We start from the raw sequence: 26,424 nt of genomic DNA on the forward strand, positions 1-26,424 counted from the left end.
GCCTTGGGAACAGTCATCTGATCAGCAGCATTAGAAATGCAAATTCTGGAGCACCACCCAAGACCTACTCAATGAGAAACTGGGAGTGGACAGGTGATGCTTGTGCACCTTCAAGTCTGAGTACCATGATTTTCATTGACATAGTAGCTAATGCTTATTATACACCTACTGTGTGCCACTTCTATTCTAAGCATTTTACATATATTACCTCATTTTTACATACATTACCTCATTCTCAACAAATACTGTAAGTCTACCACATTTTACAGGTAAGCAAACTGAGTTACAGGGACCTTTAGTAACTTGCCTGAGATGATGCCGCTATGAAGTGGAGGAAAGCAATCTGCTCCAAAGTCCACATCCCATATATCTCTCACAGTTTCTTTCTTTATAGAGAAAAGTCACCCTTTTAAAATAGGTGAACTTAACTGGGAATCAAAAGAGGAAATTTTGGATAAGAGCGCATGTAGTAACCCTATCTATGTTTTTACTTCTTTGTACTTTGGTATTAATAAGAAGATAAAATTTTACAGGTTTCATGTCATACTCAGGTGATCAAAAAAGGATCTTTTTGAGAACAGAGACTGTGAGTAAACAAGGAAAATATCCCTTCATGCTTTGTCAAAATAGGACAAAACTGTCAAGCACTGCCCAAAAGGCAGTATGATTTGTAACAGGGCCATAAGGATCTCAGATGTAGCTGCTAGGTTTCCATGTCATAACCACTGATTCACCCAGCAGGGAGACACCAAGCTCAAATGAAGTTAAACAGTTTATTACTTTCACAGAGAGCAAAAGCAGGATCAGCATGGTGTCAGCTCTCTGGTCCTAGAGGATGATCACTGAGCCAAAGGGTCCAGATGACAGACAGCCCAGGGAAGTAGGTCATTCCGCTGTGGAGGAGCCAGCTCTCACATATGGCTAAGTAGAGAGACTTACAAGGAAATCTGCAGTAGAGCCTTAAAGGGGAAGAGGCTAAAAGTCTTATGATCAACTGAAACCAGGGAGATGGATGAGAAATAGCTTTGCTTCCAGAAGATGGAGAGGTGGGAGAGCTACTATCTCTGGAATTTCTGCTCCAGGCTGCTTATCCCTCCTTGCTCCAGAAGGAATCACAGGGTACTTGGCCAAGCCTCAGGTCAGACTGTAGTCAACCTTTGCCCATGTGGTCCATATGGAGACATGCCAGGTTCTCAGGAAGTGGTGGTAGAGTTCTTCGCTTACACATCTCTTCTAGATCCCAAAGTCTGGGAGGCTTATGAGTTTCTTAGATCACATAAAGAAGGCTGCCACATAAGGGAGTATGGGTAAATTAAGATAGGTCTTAGGACATGAGGAGGATTACTTCTACAAGATGAGCCCCAGCAAACATGCGGGCCCTCACCAGGAAATGGTACACTAAAAGTCTTCTCAGCATAGGCCATACTGTGGGGGTGCATGGTCTGTGGTTATTAGTGTGGCCACAGGACAGAGAGGGACTCTGTCCCTCTCTCTGTGGTCGCTCTAGTTCCCATCCCCTCATTTCAAGCCCCTCCTACCTCCTTCAACATGATGCCTCTCAATCAATATCCTCCCCGGCTGGCAGTCAGGTAACCCACATTTAATCAGTGGGGAACACTAAATTTCACCCTGCCCTGCTTTTCAATTTACTATTGTGACATATTCTACACCCTGCTGCTTTCATGACTAACCCTGCTGATTTTCTATTACCCCTTCTGAACCGAAAAACCAAACTTTAACTTTCCATTTGGAATCCTTTCATTAAAAAAACTAAACAAACAAAAAAACCAGTCTATCTCTAGGTAAGTGAATCCCTCTGAATGACCAAGAGAAGAAATAATGAAAGTGGGAGAAAAGCAGAAAAATATAAAAACACTTTGTTGGAAAGGATAATCTAATGTCAGGAAATATGAGTCTCACTTTAAAAAAAAGAATCAATACTAGTTAAAGGGAAACCATGAAGCAATCACTCAGACTTTTGTTTATCCAAGTGCAAATATTTGTAAGCATTTCTGCCCTTGTTTAAACTATTCAGTGGGTTAAGAACTCATTAACTGGACTTGTTGGTTTAATTGTAAAAGTTCCCATGCAAATTACTCTGGTCTTTCTCAGGCCTCCCCTCTTCAATTTTATGACTCCTAGAGTACCAAAAAGATAAGACCTGTATCAAATGACAGATGTTGGCAAGGATGCAGAGAAAGGGGAACCCTCCTACACTGTTGGTGGGAATGCAAGCTGGTACAGCCACTCTGGAAAAACAGTATGGAGGTTCCTCAAAACGTTGAAAATAGAGCTACCCTATGACCCAGCAACTGCACTACTGGGTATTAACCCTAAAGATACAAATGTAGTGATCCGAAGGGGCACATGCACCCCAATGTTTATAACAGCAATGTCCACAATAACCAACCTATGGAAAGAATCTAGATGTCCATCAACAGATGAATGGATAAAGAAGATGCAGCGTGTGTGTGCATTCCACACAATGAAATGCAGCCATCAAAAAAACCGAAATCGCCATTTGCAACTAGAGGGTATTATGCTAAGCGAAATAAGTCAGTCAGAGAAAGATAATTAGCATATGATCTCTCTGATATGAAGTTGAGAGATAGGGTGGGGGGTTGTGGGGGTTAGGGAGGAAAAAAATGAAACAAGGTGGGATTGGGAGCGAGATAAAGCATAAGAGACTCTTAGTCTCACGAAACAAACTGAGGGTTGCTGGGTGGTGGGGGGAGGGATAAGGTGGCTGGGTTATGGACATTGGGGAGGGTAGGTGCTATGGTGAGTGCTGTGAGATGTGTAAGCCTGATGATTTACAGACCTGTACCCCTGGGGCAAGTAATACATTATATGTTAATAGAAATAAAAGAGAAGACATGCATCAGTGTGAGAACTTGTCATCTCTTTTTAAAATACAAATTTAACCCTCACTATTTGACTCAGGGGTCACCAGACTTTTCTGTAAAGCAGGAGTCAGTAAACCTTTTCTTTAAAGGACCAGTTAGTAAGCATTTGGGTTAGTAAGCATTTGGGCTAAGTTCATATGGATTCTGCCACAACTACTCCAATCTGTCATTGCAGCAACAGCAGCCATAGATGTATGTGAACAAACAGATATGGCTGTGTTCCAATAAAACTTTGTGATGATGGTACAGATTTGGTCCATAGCCCATAGGTTGCTGACTCCTATTTTAGATGATTATATAAAGTCATAACCATGAAAAACTGTTTAATTTTGGGGCGCCTGGGTGGCTCAGTAGGTTAAGCCTCTGCCTTCGGCTTGGGTCATGGTCCCAGGGTCCTGGGATCAAACCCCGCATCGGGCTCTCCGCTCAGCGGGGAGCCTGCTTCCCCCTCTCTCTCTGCTTGCCTCTCTGCCTACTTGTGATCTCTGTCAAATAAATAAATAAAATCTTTTAAAAAAAACTGTTTAATTTTAAAATTTAGCTGCTGTTATCACTTAGGATATAAACAAACTATTAGTAAATTGATGATCTTTTCTTTTTTTTTAACTTGAAGTCTGGCCCTTTATTTCAAACTCTACTTTAAAATTCAGAAAAATTTCTGGTGTTTGATACAGCAATTCTGAGTCAACAGAGGTGTCCAAATGAAATATTATCTCTAAGTAAAACTCAATAATATTAGCACTTGAATATGTGGACTTAGTATATTGTCCCCCTCAATGGGTAGGCATCATCCAACCCACTTAGGGCCAGAATAAAACAAAAAGTAAAAGGAGGAATTTGCAGCTTTTGGTTCCTACCTGGCTGCTTGAACTAAGAAATCTGTCTTCTCCTGCCCCTAGAGTGGGTTTTATGCCATCTGTTCCCTTGACTCAGACTGGATTTATATCACTGGCTTTCCTAGGTTTCCAGGTTGCAGATGGCAAACTATGGGACTTCTCAGCCTCCATAATCATGTGAGCCTATATGGAAATAAATAAACAAACAAACAAACACACATGCACACATGCACATACATACATACATATATGGGCTCACATACATATGAATATATATATATCTCCTACTGGTCCTGTTTCTCTGGGGAACCCTCACTAATACAGATATACCAAACATTCTGAATTGAATGCCTTTTGAAAGCTCAATACCTGCACTGTTATCAGAGATTGACCTGGGCACACTATAGTCTCCAAAAATGATTCCTATGATATCCCCATTCTACAAGCTCTTCAGCAATGGGACACTGTCACTTCTCTACATCAAGGCATGGAAAAACTACTTCTGCAGTCCTCTGGATCTGATGGCTTTGACCAACATAATGACAATGACTCCATAAAAATTCCAGGCTTAATTCACAAAACCGGCTTAACAACTTCTTCTGTTGAGACCTGGAATTCATGAAATATAAGACAGAGGAGCCCACCTGAGAAAGAACAGAATATGATAGAATGTAATTTGCATGGGAATTTTTATTAAGCCAACAAATCCAGTTAATGAGCTTTTAGCCCACTGAGTATTTTAAAGTACTGAGCCACCATGTAAGAAGTCCAGTCTGTTCTACCAGAGAGAGAGAGGTCATATGGAGAAGCACCAAGGCACCATCTTGGATGGACAGTTCAGTCAATCTTTGGATAAGACTTTGCACTTTCTCCTCTCTGAATGTTCCAAATGAAAGATCCCAAGTGAGGATCTCATAGCTAAACCAAATCACACTACAGAACCTTGAGAGAAAATAATATATTGGTTTTTTTTTTTTAAGATTTTATTTGTTTATTTGACAGAGAGAGAGAGAGCACAAGCCGGGAGAGCAGCAGACAGAAAGAGAGGGAGAAGCAGGCTCCCTGCTGGGCAGAGAGCCCGACATGGGGCTCAATCCCAGGACTCTGGGATTATGACCTGAGCCAAAGGTAGTTGCTAACCTGACTGAGCCACACAGACACCCCTATATTGGTGTTTTAAAGACCAATAGATAACTGGAACAGGAGTTGACAAGCATAGAGAAAATCTGGGTTCATGAGAAGTAAGAAAGTCATGAGAGAAGAGCTAAAATAAAATACTAACACTGAAAACTAAAAACTGAGAAGAGGGCATATGCTCCAATTTGGTAAGAAAATATTAGTATGTGCCCAATGCAATGAATAACTAGCTGGTAAATGTTGTCATATTCTGTCTCCTAAGGACAAGATTCTTAGTCCTGAAAAACAAAACGGCAACCTCTGAAAAACACTATTTTGAGAATGAAAGATATTTCCCCTCCTTGAGGTAACAACAAAGTTTTACAGCCACTTCCAGCAATGTCACCATGTCCTGAAGGAAAAGACTGGTATCATTATAATTATATTTTAACTACATCCTCTGAGTTACATTTTAAGGTGTAATAAGACATCTTTCTAATATAAAAATAAAAGTAAATTATATTGGCATGTCTTCTCTTTGCTAGTAATAGCTGAATGAGTAAACAAATAGCCTAGAGAAAAGGACACAGCTAACTTCATGCTGCTCTGTGACCCTCCATGTTTCCCTATCTGGCTGAAATTTTTATGTACTTCTGTTGAAATTCTCAAATACTGAAAAAAAATAAAAACTAAAAATAAAAATAATTTTAGGGTAGATGAGAAAGTTGGTTGCAAGTGATGTTTTAGAAAAAGTGACCTTTTTTTCTTTAATTTAGGATGAATGAACATATTTAAACATATTTAAAACAATATTAAACATATTTAAACATATTTAAACATAAATATTAAACATATTTAAAACAAAAACCTTTTCTTCTCTAAACACAGGATAAGACTCCCAGCACACCCATTCTGGACTCCATTCTCAAGATTAAGGGGGAATAAATACTTCTATGAAAAGCCTAAAGCCTTGACAAATCTTTAAAATGTCTATTTATAGACATTTTATAGGTAAAAAGGAAATTACTCAACACAGCCCCTATTTTCTAATCACAACACTGTACTGATACCTCACTGAGTCTGGAGAGGAAATGTACATGTGCTGTGTAAGTAAATCAGAAAAAAAAGAATTACTATATATATATTTATATACTATATATAATTTCTCCCTCTCCCTCTGTGTATAATAATACGTTTACCTCTAATTGCCTAAGATGATACAGAGAAATGTGTTGCAGAATAGTGTTAAAAATAAGCTGGGGAAAAAAAAATAAGTTGGGGATCAAGATACCAGAAGATAAAATCATTTCCTGTAATATTTTTTTAAAAATATCTATCAAAGCAATTGGGCTTAGAGCACAAGTACAGGGAAGATGGGTGGAACATTCCAGAAATAGATGGGAACACAAGACAAAACAACTAAAACCTTACTCCCAGATGAGGGTCCAATAGCTGGAACTGATAGTGTAGGTTCCTAGTTAACTAACATTTTATATGATTGCACTCACTTAAGTGAAGGGTAAGAAATGAAAAAGCCACCACAAAATGCAACATGTTCCATGGGCTACTTTCATCTTAAAATCTCTTTGAGGATCGACTCTGGGTCAGTGTGACCCAGGAAAGCCAGGCTAGGTACGTAATCTGTGGAGGTGTCCGTTCTTCAACTGTCAGCCAAACACCAGAAGAAAATCCAAGCGTCCATTTCTTGCCTTCTCTATTGCTTCCTAATTTTGTTTTGTTTTCCAGTTTAATAGGGATGGTGTGAGGATAATTTTTTTTAATAGAACACAGTTCTTTATCTCTGGTTATTTATTCCTAACTAATGTTATGGCAAAACTGTTTATGACACAAAAACATTTAGAAAACTTACGTTGAAGTGTTGTAGTTCAAGCTTAACTCGGGGCAAGTCAGGAGGGTAGAAGTAACAACTCCACCTCAGAGAACTTCAGCAAATGATCGCTCTAGGTTGTCCCCCCCCCCCCCGCCCCGCCGCTGCAGTTTCTTCTCTGCAACCTTAAAACCAGAATAGGCTCTTTTTTTTTTTTTTCTGTTGTCAATTGTAGGTTCTAAATTTAAGGCCCAAGTTGATTTTTTTTTTCCCCTGAAGCTCTGAATTCATTTTAACTTTGGGAGCATATATATTTAGCTACTGCCAGTTTACTCCTTGCTAGGACTAGTAGCTAAGCAATATTTTGTCTTAAAATTCAAAGAATTTTCTTATTAAACACGATACATCTAGATAGAAGTAAACATTTTCCCGTCAGTGACATAAAGGAGAAATACCTCACAGGCTCTAGGCTTCACCCGGAACATCTCCGCAGCAAGCCTGTCCACCGCAAGCATTTTCTCGCAAACCTAACTGACCGTAAAGCAACTTTGCCGTAAAAGATACAGTCACGAAAAATAAAAGGGGCATTCATTAAAGGGGGCATAAAGAAACATGAAAAATGAATAACAACATTAAAAACACTTTGCTCCAAAATACAAAATATTGAGTACATTGAAAATGTATAGTGCAGATTTGGGGTAATAGTGCACAAATAACTGATTTTATTCTGTAGATTATATCTAGGCCCGTGTTTTCAAAGTCTTCCATTCACAGAATTCTACCTTTTTTTTTTTTTTTTTGCCTGAAGATTCATCTCATTGGCATCACACCTTTTCTTTTTTCACTAAAATTTTTTCCTCCATTAAGAGAAGTATAAGGGGGCCTGGGTGGCTGAGTCAGTTAAGCATCCTAGTCCTTTTCTTTTTCTTTTTCTTTTTTTTTCTTTTTTTGAGTTTGAGTTTGAGTTTGGAGTAGTTTTTTATGAAGTACTGCTGTAACAAAACTGATAGATACATGTTTGTAATACTAAGCATCGAACCGTCAACAAGCATCCAATCAATTGTAAAAAAAATTGACTTAAGTAAATCATTAGTGTCATCACAATACTGATAATTGTGTTCCCTTAAAGATTTTATTTTTTTAACCTTTTACTTTTCTAAATGAGAAAATGGTATTCATAAAAAATTTTTTTCGGAAGATACTCAGTTTTTTTTTTTCACATCAGAAACTAGTGATTTGAAAACCAACACTTCAGTGCAGCTGTTCCATATCATATGAAGCATCTGAGTCTTGATTTTGGCTCAGGTCCTGATCTCAGGGTGTGAGAAGGAGCACTCCCCCCCACCAGCTCCATTCTCAGGGAGAGTCTGGTTGAGATTCTCTCTCTTCCTCTCCTTCCACCCCTCCCTGCTGTGCTTGCCTATGCACATGCACTCCTACTCTCTCTCTTTCAAATAAATAAATAAATCTTAAAATAAAATAAAATATAAAATAAAATAAAACAGAGACGTATCAGTTTCCAAATACTAGGATGCGTATTAGTAACTGAACTTTGTGTCCCCTTGTGAAAGCCTTCTACACTGTTGTTTGTTCTTGGCATATTGTCACACATCCGGTGGTAAATGTCTATTAAGTTCTGTGGCAAATGTAGGTTCAAAACTCTGCACCATTGTATAGACCATTATAAGGGTAAGGTTTAAATAATATAAAAATGAGAGTACTGTTGTCAATGGAGAAATCAACCCAAATTGTTAAGCGAAACTGTCAAACAGTAATTTTTTTATCTTTTGTGACAAAATTGCCTTACAGCCAATTCCTTATGTGGTGAAAATATTTTTGAGGAAAATGCTCACAGCCAAGTTATCATTCAATGAAAGTTTAGCTTGTGACTATGCTCCTCATTTTCAGATGAAGAAATGGAAGTTCAGAAAGATCCCATTTAGTTGCTTAGGCAACTGACCATAACAAACAGGTGATAGAGTCAGTTTTTGAACTCAGGTCTGTTTGACTCCAAAGCTACTAGATCTAAATGTCTCTGTCATTAATGACAACACTCAAATATTCTAAAATCCATGGTTGAATGTCAAATCAACAATAGCTCCAGCCCAAGTGCTCAAACTCTAGTCCTAGCAACTGTTTTAAAAACCAGCTCCAGAGACTCAAAAAGGATCTACAGAATTTGGACAGAGCAAAAATAGGCATTCAGCAGAAACTAGAAAAGACACCATTCTCTCAGCTAAAGCTGTCCAAGGTTGTTTTTTTTTTTTGTTTTATTTTGGCTTTTGTCTGTTTTGGAAGTTGGGAGAAATGGGAAGTTTATATTAAAATCTTGTTATATATTATTTACAGTTTGTTAAAATTGTGTTTAACCAATTCTTTTCATTTGGTATGGATTAAATAATTCTTACATTATTGTACATTAATGCTTCATATATAGTTCTAATGTAAATTATCCCTTCAGGTATTGTTATATTTTTAACCAGAACTATTGCAATCACTATTTTGGCACACAGAATGGGCAAAAGAGGAGAGAGCAGGCAATTGCCCCAGAAAGGCTTATTCTAATATGGGTGTACTACCTGTTTCACTGAGAAAGTCAATGTCCTAAATTGACCATTCTGTAATATTCATATCTAAACCAAAACTCTCAATGTTTCTCCCCAAACCACTTCTTCTACAGTTTCCCCCTTATCAATAAAAGACAACTTCATTCTTCTGGTTGCTCAGAGCGAAAAACTATGGAGTCACCCTTGATTCTTGATTTTCTCTCATACTCCACATCTGGTATGTCAACGAATCCTACTGGCTTTACTTTCAAAATATATCCAGAACTTGACCAGTTACTCCATCCCTTCTGTCATCATTCTGATTCCTAATCACCATTTGCCTGGATTACCTTGAGAGCTTCCTAGCCCATGTCTGCCTTTTCCTACCTCAATTACTCTACAGTTACTTCTCTGCCTAAAACCTCCAAGGGTTCCTTCCCACTCAGGGTAAAGTCAAGAGCCTTGCAATGATCTATAGGCCCTATGTCATCTGCCATCTACGACCTTTTTTTTACCTCATTTCCTGCTACTCACTTCATTCAGTCTTTCTAACCAAAGTGCCCTCTTCTCTATTTCTGGAACAAGTCAGCAGAGTCTTGTCTCTGGGGCTCTCATCTTTCCCTTCCTTCTACTTAGAATGCTCTTCCCCTAGATGCCATGTGTTTACATGGCTCAAAAGTCACCTTCTCAGTGAGGCCTTCTAGTATTTCAACTCAGTGTCTCCATGTCCTGACCCCCAGTGTTTGTCATCCCCTCTCCTTATAATACTTTTTCTTCTTAGAGTTTGTCTTTGTCACTAACTACACAATATATTTTACTTATTTTGTTTATTGCCAGTTTCCCCACCAGATTATTATTTTTCTGTCTGCTTTGTCACTGCTGTTTCCCCAGTGTCTGTCACATATTAGGTACCCAATACATATTTGTTAAGTGTTGCCGGGTTTAATACAGAAAAAATAGAAATTATAAACTTTCTACACAAAAGGATAGCTAAAATGTTTCCACTTACAAACTTGTTATTCAGAGAGTCCTAATTAATAGTTCTGAAATCAATTTGAATTATCTGACAACATCATACACCAAACTGAGATATTTATATGTTCTGTTTATCCTACTTTCTGGAACATTTGATAGCAGCTTTTCACCACAAAAACATTTTTAGATTAAAATTACTTTGCCCCCTATGGTTATCTGTGGGCACTGGTAACAAATTGTTTGCTAGTGCTAAGTGAGTCTATGCTGATTGGTCATTGGGAACTCTAACAAACTTTAAATTTCAGCAAAATTTGCCCAGAGACAGCTAATCCTGTGGAAGAAGCCAGGTATTCTGAAGGTAAAAGATACCAGGTAATTTGGCTCTCTTGATATTCTTGATAGCAAATAGCTTTATAATGTAGTTTACATTTTCAAGGTATATGTCATCCAGGTAGGGAGATTGCTTTTGAAAATAAATGTATATTGAAAGTATTCTCTGCTCAGCACAACTGTGTAATATTTAGTGCTTTGTTTTATAAAATATAAAATGTGTTGCCGAGTTCTGGAAATCATCAACTAAAATTGATAGCTTGATAGCAACTTCTTCTTTGATTAAGTCTTAGCATTATCAAGATCCACCATAATTTAAAGGCACTAATTTTACTCTCTACCTTCACTTACAAACCAGAATAAGGATAATGTGATCACATTCATAGTTTTAAACCTCATCTGTGCAGACATTTCTACTGAGCAACACTAAATCATTTGATAAATGATTTGTAATGTCCTTATCTCTAAAATACTTGGATGGCTAAATTACAGTTAAAATTAAGATCCTGAAAATTATATTCTTTAGAAGAGAGTAGCCTAGAGCTTTAGAATATATTTAACAGTTACATTATTTCTTCAAATAAAAATTTTTACCTTGAAATATTTCAAGATTACAACAGTATTTAGATTATTATTGCCATTAAAAGCATTTTCCTCAGATTATCTCAAAAAGTGGTGTAAATTTTTTTATGCTCATATTGGTTGCTATATGTCTATGTGGTAAATGCTTAATGTTACTCAAAACCATGAGATTAGTAATTCACACTTATACTGACATTTTTTTTCTATAATGGCTTCTTGACTTAAATGAGTTCACTGGGTCCTCTTAGAATATTCACCAAAGTATAAACATGTACATTTATCCATAGCTTAATGTTAATGTTTAAACCTAATTTTGTTGAGCCCAATGTAAAATACTGTTTGCCTTTAAATCAACTACATGTAGACCTTTTTGTAATAAGATGAAAGAATAAAAACTTATTCAAGATGACATAGAGTCATCATTAAGACTACTGGCTCTGTAGTTAAATTGCTTGGATATGAATCCCAGTTCTGCCTCTCAATACCTGGGAATTCTAGGGCAAGTTATTTGACTTTCTATGTATTTGATATTCTAAAACAGGAAGAGTAATACCATCAACTCATAGGGTTGTCATGAAGCTCAATAATTGAATATATGTAAAACTTTTAGCACAGAGGTATTTTAGTATTTTAGTACTCAATAAATTTTAGCTATTAATATATGGATTACATAAATTGTTTCACTTTCCAGCCCATGGATGGTTACTAGCTCAGAATATAATGAATATGAGGACATATATTGGGGGACTATCCTGGTAGCAGATAAGACTATTCCTCACAGTGAGACCTGCTTTGCTGGCATCCATGTAAAGAGTCTGTTATGAGTTGTTACATTAACTTAATATTATTATGAATTATAGAAATAATTAAATTAAATTATCTCTAAACACAAAAGGGGAAAGTTTGGACTGACAATAGAACAAGTAATTATATCTATAAAATTCATTTCTATCAACTGACTTCATTGTTTTAATAATATTGGACAATTTTCACTTTCACATCAGAATAATTAGACATATGAAGGCTCTTAAAGTATCTATACTTGGATATAAATTATACATGATTTTTTTTTTTAAACAAGGAATGAACTACTGAGAGAAGGATGTTTGTATATACTTCTGTATTTTATTTATTCTTAGGAATATAGTTCATACTTGGCAATGCTTTAGGGTAAAATATTATTATCTTTTTTGCAGAGAGTCTCAAAGATGCAAATTGTCTGTTTGGGACTGCTTCTTTTCAGCGTGACCTGGGCAGCACCAGTAAGCATTTATAAACTCATTTATGCATCATATTATCTTCTGGTCTCTTTATTTTTTCTAAGCAGTATTTTTTTCTTTTTTTTGATTAGTAACCCTTACCTAGTTCAGTTGCAATAAAGTACCAAACAAAAAGAAAACATCCAGCACTTGATACAAATGTCTATCACCAAGGAGGACCTCAATAAACATGTGCTGAATTATAAATGTCAACATATTGCCTTTTAAGAAATGCCAAAAAGCGTATTTTTGAGAAAACTAATACCAGCCACAGTGTTTCAAATCAGCTAATGTTAATGAGTAAATGCTCAGAGACCCAAATTATAACACATCTAAAGAGATTCTCGATATTTTACTAAAAACTGAAAAAAATTTGACTTGACAGTTTTAAGGCTGACCAACTAGATTTTGTAAATACGTTGGCAATGGAAAGAAACCAGACCTTTTCTCTTATTCTTGTAACCCACCAACACTGAAATCCTGCTAATGATTTTCTCTTCATGTGCAAAGCTAAAGATGGGGAGAAGGACCCCTAAGCTTAACATAAATTGAGTTGCAATTTCTTTTTTTGTCTTTTTTTCCCCCTCTGATTCACCCAGATGAGTATTCAGGATGTGACTAAATTATCTTGTGAAAATGCTGAGTGTTACTGATATTTTCTGCTGTGCAGACACAGTGCTAATTAGACAATGTCTGAAAAGCATCCTAGCCTTTCAGAACAACCATTTCAGTTGGAGAGCATGGAAACAAGTAGTCATTCTGTTGCCGGAAGTGCTTAAATATAGGTCCTGGGCCAGTTGAGTGACCAGTTGGGTAACCCAGTGATGAACATGAATGATGCCATCCAGTAAGGACCACATAAGTTGAGGAAAGTATGGCCCCTCTTAGCGCATATCCTTTGACAGTCCTGCAGTGGGCCATACTGCTTAAAAATAGACATCTGCCAGGCCCAATTCACACAACTCAGCTCAATCACAACCACAGGGGCATGTGCTTAAACATGACAGAGATTGAGTGGGTCTTGCTGACCCAGCTCAAACCCACCAGCTGAGGATGAATCTATTTTGAGCAACACATTCCAAGGAGCAGCTGAAGTGGCACCTTCTGACCATTTTCCAGTAACTGTTATGTCAATATCAATCCAGTGACCACCGGTCAAGAGAAGGAGCCAGCAGTTTTCCCCAGAGGGAGACAATGCCTTCTCCATTACAGGGCCACACTCAAGCATGGGAAAACAGAAAAGTGGGTGTGAGGGGAGGTGGGAGGGATGCATATTTCAGATGAAAAAGGCTCAGCAAGGACATAAAGACAAAATTTTGAATTATGAATGACTAAATGTGATATTTACCTAAATTATTTATTAATAGATTGTGGTATCAGAAATTAGAATATATTGAGTCACTTACATCTGTTTTGGAATTATATTCTAAATTCAAACTGTAGGAGAAAAAAAGTTTTCCTCAATCCTCTTTGTGTACATGGCTCTGTCAGAAAATTAAGCTGACAAGGACAGATTAACAGGAGAAAAGCATACAAATGTTATTAAATTTCTACATGTGCATGGGAGCTGTCATAAGAGAATGCAGACCCAAAAAGGTAACCAGAGAAGGAAGCTTTTACACCTTTTAGACGAAGAAACAACAAATTTGTGAAAAATTGATAAGACAAAGGGATTTGGGCTAAAGGTAATCCAACCAGGTCTAGGTAGTCCTTATATTCCTTACTGAGGAAGATTAGGATTAGTTTCACAAGATTTGTGGATTCCTCCAGCATCATCTCTGAACTGTTAAGAGCTGGTCACCAGTAACAAGACACTTTGTTTCCTACCTTTAGGCAGAAAAGGGGGAACTTTTTCTGCATTTATGACTTAACTGCCTTCAGTTCAAAATAATTCTTATGTCAAAGAAGCATATTTTGGGAGTGACATTCTGGTTTCCTTCGAAGACAAAATTTGGAAGCGGAAGAAAACAAAAGATGGATATTGGGCCATGCAATTCAATTAATATTCATCAACATGCAATTAGACTACAAACACTGTTAAAATTTACTTTGTTGTAAGTTCATGACTTATTACTGCCAGCTTCATTAAGGTACTCTATACTAACAAGTATGTTTTTAATTCATGTGTGTGTGTTCTATGAGAAGATGCTGAATATCCCAAACAATTGTGTTTTTTCCTTAGTATCTACTCATCTCATTTTTATGTTTTCTTTTTCCTATAACCCCATATTCAAAATTATTTTCATTGTTTTGATATTTTTGGGAAATGATGCAGTGATCTAAATTTACATGCATAAGAGAATAAAAAACAGCATAAGAAAAAAGTCAGTAATGGATAGAATTATAAAATATACCTTCAAGGTACTTAATGTAAAATTCAGAAACATTTCCTCTTATTATTAATATTTTTTTGGCAGGTAGCAAGCCATTTAAAAATTTATTATTTTAACTCTGGGAATTTGAGATAAAGGTTTTGGTTAAAATATCTCCTTTACTTCTACAACTGCTACCAGCTGTTTAAGTGTAGATAATTTTGTTTATTCTACTGTCTATCTCACAGGGGTTATTATGGGAATCAGATGAGATTAGGTATACAGAAGCAGCTTATAAACTGTAAAGTGCTGTGTAAACAGAAGGTGTTATTCACAAACTATTTCTGTTTCTAGGATGTAATGGACTGTTAGGCAGGTCTGCCTTGGAGCCAAGCCAATAGGGCATTTTTACTAAAATTTTGAGTTTATTTCTGAGACAATTTCATCAGTCAGGATCCAGTCAGGAAAATAAAATAAAATTCCCATGACAGGGAGTTCAGTAGAGGGATTTTTTTTGGAGAATAGTTATTAAGTATAGGACAAACAGAAAGAGCAAATCATGGGTAGTGAGGCAACCCAAAGATTAAAACTACTGCCACCCCTTGGGCTGAAGAAACAAGGAAGGAAGTGGTGTTCTCAGTGCCCTGAGTGGGGAAGGGCCCCAGCAGAGAGGCAGGACCACAAAAGAGATGTGTCCAGTCCCAGAGATGCAGACCCAAACAGAGAGAGCACGAAAAGACATACTTGGTCACTCTCTCCTTCTACCCTCCAATCTCAGGCTAGGCCTCCTGTCAGCTAAACCCAGACTGAAGCCAGATGGCAAAGTTGCTCAAGAAATGTAGTTTGTAGAGGTCATTCCAGAGAGAGCAGAAGTTTGTAGAAGTCATTCCTGAGAGAGCAGAAGCACATTATCTGAAAGGATAATTGCCTATATATTATTGCAGAAAATTACAGAACACTAAGATTTATTCAGGAAGAATACTCTCTGGGTGATTAAGAACTTTTTCTTTTGCGGGGTTCTCTCTTTTCTATGACTGATACCACCATGACTCCTTTTTCCACTTTAGCACATGCATTTAAACACAAACAAGTCCCACCCACTGGTTCCTCTTCCCAAATCTGAGATACACTAGGAATTTCAAAAATCAATAAGAAAATTAAAATACGGGGTGCCTGGGTGGCTCTCAGTGGGTTAATCCCCTGCCTTCGACTCAGGTCATGATCTCAGGGTCCTGAGATCGAGCCCCGCATCAGGCTCTCTGCTCAGAAGGGAGCCTGCTTCCCACCCCCACCCCCGCCTGCCTCTCTGCCTACTTGTGATCTCTCCCTCTCTGTCAAAGAAATAAATAAAATCTTTTTTAAAAAATTAAAATACTGGGAATAAAAGAATTGTTGTGTCTGTTCTTCCACAGCAAACTTGCTCCAAATTCTCAGGTCATCTTCTGCGTGCTCTTCTGTGACACCAAAATTTTAGCCCAAAGACCTAGAACATGCAGCCTGAATCTATTCCTTCCTAGTTTCTGGCCTTTCTCCACCTCAATAGCTACCTCTCACCTCAGGTATTCTCAAGATCTTTGGACATGTCTGATGCAGATCAAGAAGAGTATTTGTCCCAATCCGTAGGCCACTCCATTTTCCTTTCCCTGACAGAAATCTCTGCTCAGGTGACTGGCAACAGCAAAGTCTCATCCTTGGACATGATCCTACACCTTATGGACAGAACTATGGTTTTACTTTTGCTGGACCACCAGCAGCATCAAGTCTTTGCTTGTATAGCAAACTCTGAATTCATGCAATTCATGCAAACTTATAATTCTCATCACTGGACTCTGATTTTGGTTCATTGATACTAAACAACTTCCAATGTGCCAGTGAAAATTTATTTTTCAGTTGATATCAGCAACATCCAAGTTTCCATATCTGGAGTGACACCCCTCCCCAACTTGGCAATTCTGTGCTTGAGTGTGGTTCTAATGTTGATGTCATTGTCTCCCTCTGGTGGATGAATGCTGGCACCCTCTTTTGTAAGACTAAAACAAATACTAATGTATCCATCTTCTTTGGTTGGAATGATTTTCCACATTGAATAATACAACCCAGTAAGAGAAAAATAAATGAGACATTTATTGTTGGCAGAAATTGACGAAAGAATGAATGTTTTGTGAAGTTGTATTTCTTGTTTCCTTCCAGACATTTCTGCCACAAACTGAGAAAACTAAGGAAGACTGTGTGGAAGAACAGAGGGTAAACAGAATTATTATTCTCAGATAAATCTTTTTCAACTCTTTTAAAGAAAAAAAAAACTCAGGAGAGGAAATTTTTAACTGTCAAAATATTCCTGTGCACTTAGAATGGAAATGCAAAATTACACAACATAATTTTAGCACTTAATTCAAACAACGTTTGATAGGAAAGAGAAACATTCTGAATGGGGACTTGTTTCTCTTCACTGTGATTTCTTTCTCCAGAAGAAGTGAGTAAAATTCCTGGTGTATTATTAGCAAGCTATTTTTGCACACATATACACGAGAACAAAACAACAAATGAGGGAGGAAACAATGGAAAGGGAGTTAACGAATCTTAATGTGGAATTCTGTTTACATGGAGTTACTTTTCCATATGCACGTAGAAAGTAAAACAAGTATTCTCAGCTTTTCATGTCACCAAATTGCAGCCTATCATGGTTTCTCCTGGCAGCCTCAGAAATTCTGTTCTAGGACCTAACAATCTTCTGTTCTTTATCTCAGCTGAGAATTACAAAGGCAAAAATGGCAAACATCAGAGTCTGAATATTCATGCTGTGTCTTTCCAATTTGACATCAGACATGAATACTGTAAAACCCACATTTCTCCTATTCCTTACAGCCCCTCCCACCTGCAAATATCTCCACATGCTCCCTGTCCATTGAAATTTGGTAATAAAATTAATACACCCTGGGAGAGAGAGCCATTGATAGCCATCCTTAGAGCAAACAGACTTACAGACACGTAGAAAAGAAAGGGACAAGGTTTATAGGTGCTCTTCTGTGATTATAAGAACTACCATTTGGCAGAAGCAAAATTTGACTTCACTTAAGTTAAAGAATATCTCATACAATCAAAAAGAGAGCCAGACAAGTTAATAAGATATAAACACATCTTAATACAATGTTATGTTTTTGTAGATAACGTACAAAGGCCACCATGAGAAACACGGGTATTATATTTTTAAGTATGTTTACACATCTTCTGGGAGGAAAAATCAAAGTGACATAAAGGTAAGCTGAATCTCTGAGAGAAGATCCTTACCATGAGCCAAATCTGGACTAACCCTAGGGGAAACTGTAGAGGAGACAAATTTATTTTAATTACTCTGGGTTTCTGTCTGTGGTGGGTGCTTTTGCCCTTTTCCATAGTCCCTGGCTCCTTAAACATCTCTGTTACAGAACTCACACAGATGGGCCACCCTACAGCTTAGCCCAAATCCTGCCCCGCTTCGGGACCTGCCCCAGCAGGTGTGATGCTGGTGGACCTCTAATGCCCGTGACCTTTGCTTATTGCTTCCAAGTAATGTTTGATCTTTTATAAGGAGGGTTTCTGGACATAATCGATCATGTGTTCTAATGATGAGGCTTAGAAGACTAATGGGAGAAATCACTTTAGCCTAAAGAGTGACATGTTTTAGTGTCCCTTAAATTCATTCCACTGATGACTCCATTCTGGGTCAGAATGCTTGGAAGAGAAAGAATAAGGGCCTTGTCCCTGGAATAGGACAATAATTCTTTTCATTCAGCCCCTTTTTGCAGATTCATTGGCCGAAGAGCTGGAAACAGCTTAAAATGCCATCAGCAAAAGGACTATTTACTTTTTCCAAATCTGGCTGCATTTCCCATGAAAGTGGTAGCTTCCCTTCAGAATGTTATTTTGTTCTGCTCATTATTCTTTAGATGGCATCTCTGAGACTAACTGCCTGTTAAGCTAATTTGTTACATTGAGTAAGTTAAAACTTATTTGTTGTAATAAATGTATGTTGAGCTCTTCCTATTGTGCAAGATACTATGTGAGATTAAATGATTGAGAAAACTTAATTCTTTCTCTCCAGGAACTTAGAGTTAGAAAAGAAAAAAAATGCATTTATAAAAGTCATTATAAAACTCAAGACAGAATGTGCAAAGTGCTGTGAGAGTAGTATCCCCAAAAATATGATTTTAGGGGCTTAGAGTAGAAAAAGATTAGTTCTTAGTCTGGTGTTTAGGGAAAGCTTACATAATGGAAATAATTGAGCTGGGCCTTGGAGGTTGAGTACAATTTAAGCAAACAAGTGGTTGAGAGAAATTTGAGCAAACAAGTGGATGAGAGAGGCCATTCCAGACGAAAAGAATAATATGAACGAGGGCATGGAGATAGAAAGAGCACAGGAAATCAGACCAGCCAACTGATATAAGGACCACCATGCAGTCAGTGATGCAACCAGAAATCATTTAAAATAACAAATACAAAAAAGATTGACCATCACATTCCACAGTTTAAAAGTTGCTTCATGTTTTCATCTATAAAAGAACTCTATTCAGTCCTTAGTGAAATGCACTTAATTTATTAGTAGACATGCTACTGTTTTTAAAGCAGTTGAAGCGCCAGAAAGAAAACAAAATTTCCCACCGCAGAGTAGGGGGAGAAACAAAATTGAAAGGGATGATCCCAATCTACTGATTTGTTAACGCATCTGTTTAACTCAAAAGGCTATATTCACAATGAGCAAATGAACTTGATTTCAAAAGAAAATATAAATGTCCACGTGAAACTTTCCAAGACTCAATGACTTAAAATAAGTCAAATGTTTAAAATACTTTTAATTCAGCAATAATTCACTATAAAGTTTGTTTCTATTATATTTTTCCCCACAGAAAAATCTTACTTATTTTCAGAACATTCCTGCCACTATAAAAGATCAGGGAATATCATAATTCCCACAAATAAATAATTTCAAATTGTAACTTAAAGACACTACAAGTTCTAACTCTTGCATGCTGTATATAAGCAGTTTCCTAAAGGTAGAAGACATTTTCATAAGGTATTTTTAATCTTGAGATTCAAGAATGAGCTGATTCAACACTTTCCCCACCGCTTCCAACAGAGAGATACAAGTATGAAAACAAGCAGTCCTCCAGGTAAAATGGTATTCTTATTTTCAGCCCAAAGAAAGAGAAAAAAAGGAAGATCATGCGAAATACATTAAGGATAGCATAGTCTCAGGGGTCGCAAGCTCTCAGAACCCTCCCAGAGGGTGATACTCAGGTAGTACATGGATAGAAGGGTCCAGAATTAGTCCATCTCCATTTACCACCGCAACAGTTACGGAGGGACAGAGCCTGGGAAAACAGCTGTGCATCCAATAATCAAACCACTATCACTCCCATCACTCACGATAGGTAGGAAAGCAAACAGCCATTTGATAAAGGGCTATATATGGTTCTATATGAAATGATAGTTACCATCATTTATACAGAATTCATCTTACACATGGACATTGTTTTAGATACTTTACACACATTATAACATTTCATAAAACCATTTAATTCCCCCAACAATCCTGAAAGATAACTACCATTTTTCTTATTTTACTGTTAAGAAAGCTGAGCCACAGAGAAGTAAAATAAGGTTTCTAAGATCACATAGCTCATCAATGGCAGAGTTGGGCATCCAGTAACCGTGCTCTTTCCATAGTACACCTACTTTCAACCAGCCCTTGACTGACGGATCAAGAAAGACCATTCGACTCCTCCTGCCTGCTCTTCCACTAAATGTGATTCCCCATTATCCTGGCTTCCCTGAATGTGGGCTTTCCATCTCCTTTACCTTCCCTACACCCTTGCTGTGTGAGTGCAAGCCTCCAACCTGTCTATACTTCTTTCTCCATCTGGGAACACTCATGTATTTGCACATATATAATTAATACATTCAAGAAAATGTCTACATGCTCAATAGCAGCCAACAGACCAAAGTGGTGGCCAAAAAAAGTGGGACAAAATTAAGCTGTATTAGTAAAAATAGGGCTGTGGCCAGGGCAAGGAAGCTACTAGAAGCTGTGTGCTCAGGGCTACCCAGGCCACATCGGAGTCTGGGGCCATCTGGGACCCCACAAGCTAAAGGAGATCTGTAGTCAGATGACAGCCCTGAACATAGTGACCTAATAAATGAGAACCACAAGTGTCAACTTGGAGAAGAGAAAGAAAGCATCCAGTGAATTTAGAGAAAATCTAAATATTAAAAAATATTAAATATTTAATAAATATTAAATATTAAAAAATATTAAAAAATCCAAATATTAAAAAGGTTGCATATGAAAGGGGAAATAACCTTAATAATTGTTGCATCAGTTACTAGGTGCAGGTTACAAAAAACTTGAAAAATAGAACATAATGAAAATTAGAATATAAATGAAAAGATTTCACATAAAACGTAACAAGCAATTAGCCTATAAAGTGTTCAAGGAAGGAAGAGCTGACCATACGTCATGAAACTGGGAAGGACTTGCCCTGGGTGACCCTGTGAGGCTGGGATACCTGACCCTTTCTCTAACTAGGTATTGTTTTTGGAGCTCGGGTGCTACATTCTCACAGCATCAATCTGTCTGATATTAAAGTTGTTCTCTTTTTCTCTTGCCTTCATTTTTGCAGATCAATATTCCAGTCCATTTTATTTATTAACCCACCTTCTAGCTGAACACCAGTAGAAGGTTTTTTTTCCTTTGTATCGTTTTACTCTGGCATAATCCAAATCCAAGTGATTATATTTCAGTCTTGAACACTGCAAATCCTCCTAACTGTTCTTTCTTACCACTATTCCTCCTGAACTGTTGATTTTTATTTTGTTAATCCGTTGCTCATAAACCTTCACTAGCTCTTCACCCTTTGCAAAATAAAACCAAATTCTTTACCCTTGAGTCTCAGGTTCTAGAATGCTCTAGCACTCTGTATGCTGTGAGAACCCCAGTTGGATATGAGGTCCCTGTCCCACCGCTCTACACCCCCGTCTTTGGTCCTGCAGGTCTACTGCCTCTGCCATTCCATGAGTCATCAGGTATTGCTTAGTACATGGGGCACCCAGCGGCATTTCCTACTTGTCCCTGTCCCTCAATTAATGCCTCTTATTTCCATTTCATATTACTCACCAGTTCAAAAGCCTATGTCATGGTGTTGTCAATTTTACCTCACTCTACAATTTGGAGGTAGAGAGAAAGTATCTTATTTATTCTGTTTATAATTGTTCTGTTGCTCAAGAGTTCCCCCCCAAGGGGTAATGAGAGGAAGGGGGGAGTGTACAGAAATTAATTGAAATTCAGCCCGTTTGAACTTAAGGTTATCAAATCATTATAATAGTTCTTTAAGTAAGTCCTTTAGTTTGGGTAAAAACACTCAGATACTCTCTCTCTCCTCTAAGATGGCATACAGATATATGAGGCAATAGGGTATGGCATATATCATCCACTACATACAATATACCATATGTACAAACATGGCTCCCACCACAGTGGAAGGGAAGACGTGGAATCCTCAGACATGCATGGGCAATGTTGCTTGACCACTTGTGTGCTATCCCCCCTGCTTGTATTCTAAAATGAAGTCTCTGGCTTCCATAGCTTAGGATCAGCATAGTACAGTCTTGGTTGGGGCCCAGTGGTGTTTCAGTCTCTCTTGGCTCTCGTAGACAATTTAGACCCCTCTGTGTTTGAGTATGACTCACCTTTGTCCATAGTGTGTATGTTCCTTCTACGTGACTCCTTTTAGAGCCATCTTTCATTGATTTAGAGCCACCTCTGATTCCAGAGGGTATCACTGTGGAGGATACCCTCTGGAAAATTCCCAACCAGACTCTCAGACACTTTCATATCTAGCTTATGCCATAGAAATACTGTGAGTGTCATGGGCAAAGTTGCTGTCAGCTCCTTTTTCTTTTTGACCATATTGTTCTGCCAAGTTTATTGCAACTTGGCTGCACCTCAAGTTGGTAAAGTGCAGCCTACGAAGCAGCCTTTTTATAGGCTCCCCCCAAAAAGGACAAATGGAGATACATGTATAAACACTTCACTTTCCTTCTTCACTTTCTCTTTTCCATCCCATTATCACTCAGGGGACTTTCCTTGTCTAGATCTCCATACTTCAACTTTATGATCTAGAACTGTAGTTCTCATACTCCATAGTGTATATGGACCACATCTTCCTTATCCATTCGTCCGTTGAAGGGCATCTTGGTTCTTTCCACAGTTTGGCGACCGTGGCCATTGCTGCTATAAACATTGGGGTACAGATGGCCCTTCTTTTCACTACATCTGTCTCTTTGGGGTAAATACCCAGTAGTGCAATTGCAGGGTCATAGGGAAGCTCTATTTTTAATTTCTTAAGGAATCTCCACAGTGTTCTCCAAAGTGGCTGCACCAACTTGCATTCCACCAAGAGTGTAAGAGGGTTCCCCTTTCTCCACATTCTTTCCAACACACATTGTTTCCTGTCTTGCTAATTTTGGCCATTCTAACTGGTATAAGGTGGTATCTCAATGTGGTTTTAATTTGAATCTCCCTGATGGCTAGTGATGATGAACATTTTTTCATGTGTCTGATAAGCTTGCTCCTTCTTTATCCATGAAACTTGCTTTGATCATTTCTAAATTATCTCTACCAACAAACCTCTATTGAGTTAATAGTCTTTCTCTTAAGTATCTGGTGGGTAATTATTTTTAAATTGCTTAGGAATTATTAACTTTTTAAAATTTAACATAAAATAATACTTTATGTTGAAAATTACACTTTAGCAGGAAGAAAAAAACAAAGACAATATTGCTCTTCAAAATTCTGGTAAGAGAAGAAATCAAGAGCCAGCACCTAAAGAAAACATTGCCCAGGAAAGAGAGAAAAACTCTTTCATTCTTGGAGCCAATGAAAATTACCAAAGTAACAAAACCCAAACTCTTTTTGAGAACAGACAGAAAACAAATGAAGATGATAGTATTAATAACCAAGGAAATGCCCACAGTGACCTAAAGATGTCCATTTATCCTGAATCCATTGGGAATAACGGGGCTGAGGATGAAGACAATGCTGTCAACAAACTCCGTAACCAAGAAGAGTATGGTGCAACTCTCATCAGAAATAATTTGCAATATATAATGGAGCCAAGGACTGTGACTGAACTCTTGGCAGAAGAAAACAAAGAGAACAAACCCAAGAATGTTTTAAGCAAAATCCCAGCAAGTATGAACTATGTTAAAGTCTCCTCAAAAGATAGAAAGAATTATCAAAGAGATCCCCAAGCCCAGAATATTCCAGTTAAAAGCAAAAGCACCTACCATACCCAACACAACATTGGCTATCCAAAACAGCTCCCAAAAGTCAAAAAAATCCCCAGTGATTTTGAAGGCAGCGGTTACCCAGATCTTCAAGAAAGGGGCGACAATGATATCCCTCCTTTCAGTGGAGATGGTCAACCTTTTAAGGACATTTCTGGTAAAGGAGAACCTATTGGTCCTGACTTAAAAGGTGCAGATATTCAAACAGAGTTTTCTGGCCCAAGTGAAGCCAATACCATCAGTCCTGATGCAAGAGGGCCAGGTTATAATGAGATTCCAGAGAAAGAAGAAAGTGGCAGAAGTACCATTGGAACCAGGGATGAAACAAGAAAAGAGGCAAGCACTGCTGATGTAAGTCTAGTGGAAGGCAGCAACGATATCATAGGTAGCACCAACTTTAAGGAACTCCCTGGAAAAGAAGGAAACAGAGTAGATGCCAACAGCCAAAATGCTCACCAAGGGAAAGTAGAGTTTCATTACCCTCATCCTCATCTACCCTCAAAAGAGAAAAAGAAAGAAGGCAGTAGGGATGTTGCTGAAAGTACTAATTATAATGAAATTCCAAAAAATGGCAAAGGTGGTAGCCGAAAAGATATGGAGCATTCTAATAGGAATCAAGTAATCTCAACTGAAAAACAAGGATTTCCCAGTAAGGGCAAAAGTCGGGGCCAGCTCGCTCCTTCTCATGATCTTGATAATGAAATTAAAAATGAAATAGGTTCCCATAATGGCCTCAATAATGAGGAGACTATAATAACACAGAGCAGAAAGAATCATTATGTACCCCACAGACAAAATTCTACACGGAATAAGGGTGTGCCACAAAGGAAAGGCTCCTGGGGTTACAGAAAACCCAATTCCAGGAGAAGGTTTAGCCCCCCTAGAAAGCATGACAGTAGTGAATCATCTGACAGCGGCAGTTCCAGTGAGAGTGATGGTGATTAGCCACTAGAAATTCCCAGCAGGATTAAGGTTCAAATATCTAGCCATCTGTAACCTGACAGAAAAGGAGAGCCACCTGAGAGCAGACCAGGTAAGAAAGGGCAGAGCAGAGAATTGAGTAAGCCAAGAAAACTGGCCTCCTGGGGAGATTTGTTGCTATTGGAAAAGTCACAGTATGAGATTCTATTCAAAGTTACCATGCTCTTTTTCGAGAAGAAAAATTAATTAAGGATATGTGAAATAGGTAACATTTGAATAGATGTCATTCTAAACTAGTTTGTAAATGTCACAAAAGCCTTCGTTTGTTTGCTTTATAGATATGAAAAGCAATAATATTGCTCATATGATAATCTGTAATTAAATAATCTATTAAAAAGTCTGTTGTCTGTGGTGCTTTATTTCGGAGGCAACAAGATTAGTTCTGCTTCTGGCAAAGGCAGTGTTGCGAAGTTAATCTGTTGAATAAAGCTTAACCACATTCCCTCATCCCACTGTGCTTAAGCCAGCATTTCCTTCTTCATCTGACCTCCCTGTGCTATACCGGAGATATCCTGCTTCATATCTTTCTACACTTCCTTCCTGTGTTGCACATTTATAACTTCTTATAAGGCAAGCTTTATTTCCTAAAACAAAGGTCCATGTTACCACTTTTCCAGACAAAGAAGGAAATAGGATAAACAGGGGCAAAGGGAATGGGAGGAACAGCGATAATTTGAGAAGGAAAAGCACAAGTGCAAAGACCAGACCAAAACTTACTTTGGTGGAGAGTTTTCATTGGCTGATCCCAAATCACCTCTAGTTTTTTTCTTTCCCCCAATCTTTCATATAGTTGCTTTTCCAGCTAATGGCCTTCTGACACTCTTCTGGAAATTAGACGCAAGCTGCCTGGTAAGGGAGGGGAGTGACGTTCTGGAGGACTTTTGCTCTTCCTGATAACAGAAGCTTTTATAGCTAGTACCATGCTTCCTCCTTTCTTACCCTAGTTCTTCGCTTGACTTTAACATGATGCTCAGGGGTGCAGCAGCATTTTGTAACCATGAAGAAAAGGTGTGAGACAACAGAAAATATACATATTGGTCTCTGCCCCTGGTTCCTGGCATAGGACTCTGAAAACTTATAATTTCCTAAGTGATAAGAGCACTAGGAGCATCTTTTGTTCTAATATTTGGTCTTTGACCCTAGTTCCTGACACTGAGCTCCTAAATCCCTTGGAATTTCCTGGGTCTTTTGTTCTAGTGAGGTGGCTCTTGGTGGGCTCCTAGATGGGGGCTGGTCACCAGAGAGGCCAGATTAAAAATTTAAAATTTTCAGTCCTAATCCCCCATTCTTCCGGGAGGAGGGGCTGGCAATGGAGTTAATAGTTATGCCTGTGTGATGAAGCCTCCAGAGACACCTCAAATGTCTGGTGTCCTGAGAGCTCTCAGGCTGGCAAACACGTGGAGGGGACAGAAGGTAACCTACCTGGAGAGGA

General features: G+C 38.1%; 1 protein-coding gene across 1 annotated transcript; it reads left to right on the forward strand.

The window, feature by feature from the left end:
* Positions 1-12,327: 12,327 nt before the first annotated feature.
* MEPE (matrix extracellular phosphoglycoprotein) lies at positions 12,328-24,956 on the forward strand (the record flags this gene model as incomplete). Its single annotated transcript, XM_080797443.1, has 4 exons — positions 12,328-12,381; positions 16,881-16,934; positions 17,855-17,947; positions 23,478-24,956. 4 exons carry the CDS (start codon positions 12,328-12,330, stop codon positions 24,954-24,956), a joined length of 1,680 nt encoding a protein of 559 aa, XP_080653569.1.
* Between the last annotated feature and the right edge of the window lie 1,468 nt (positions 24,957-26,424).

Source organism: Martes martes (genome assembly GCF_963455335.1).
Source record: "Martes martes genome assembly, chromosome: 2".
Classification (NCBI taxonomy): domain Eukaryota; kingdom Metazoa; phylum Chordata; class Mammalia; order Carnivora; family Mustelidae; genus Martes; species Martes martes.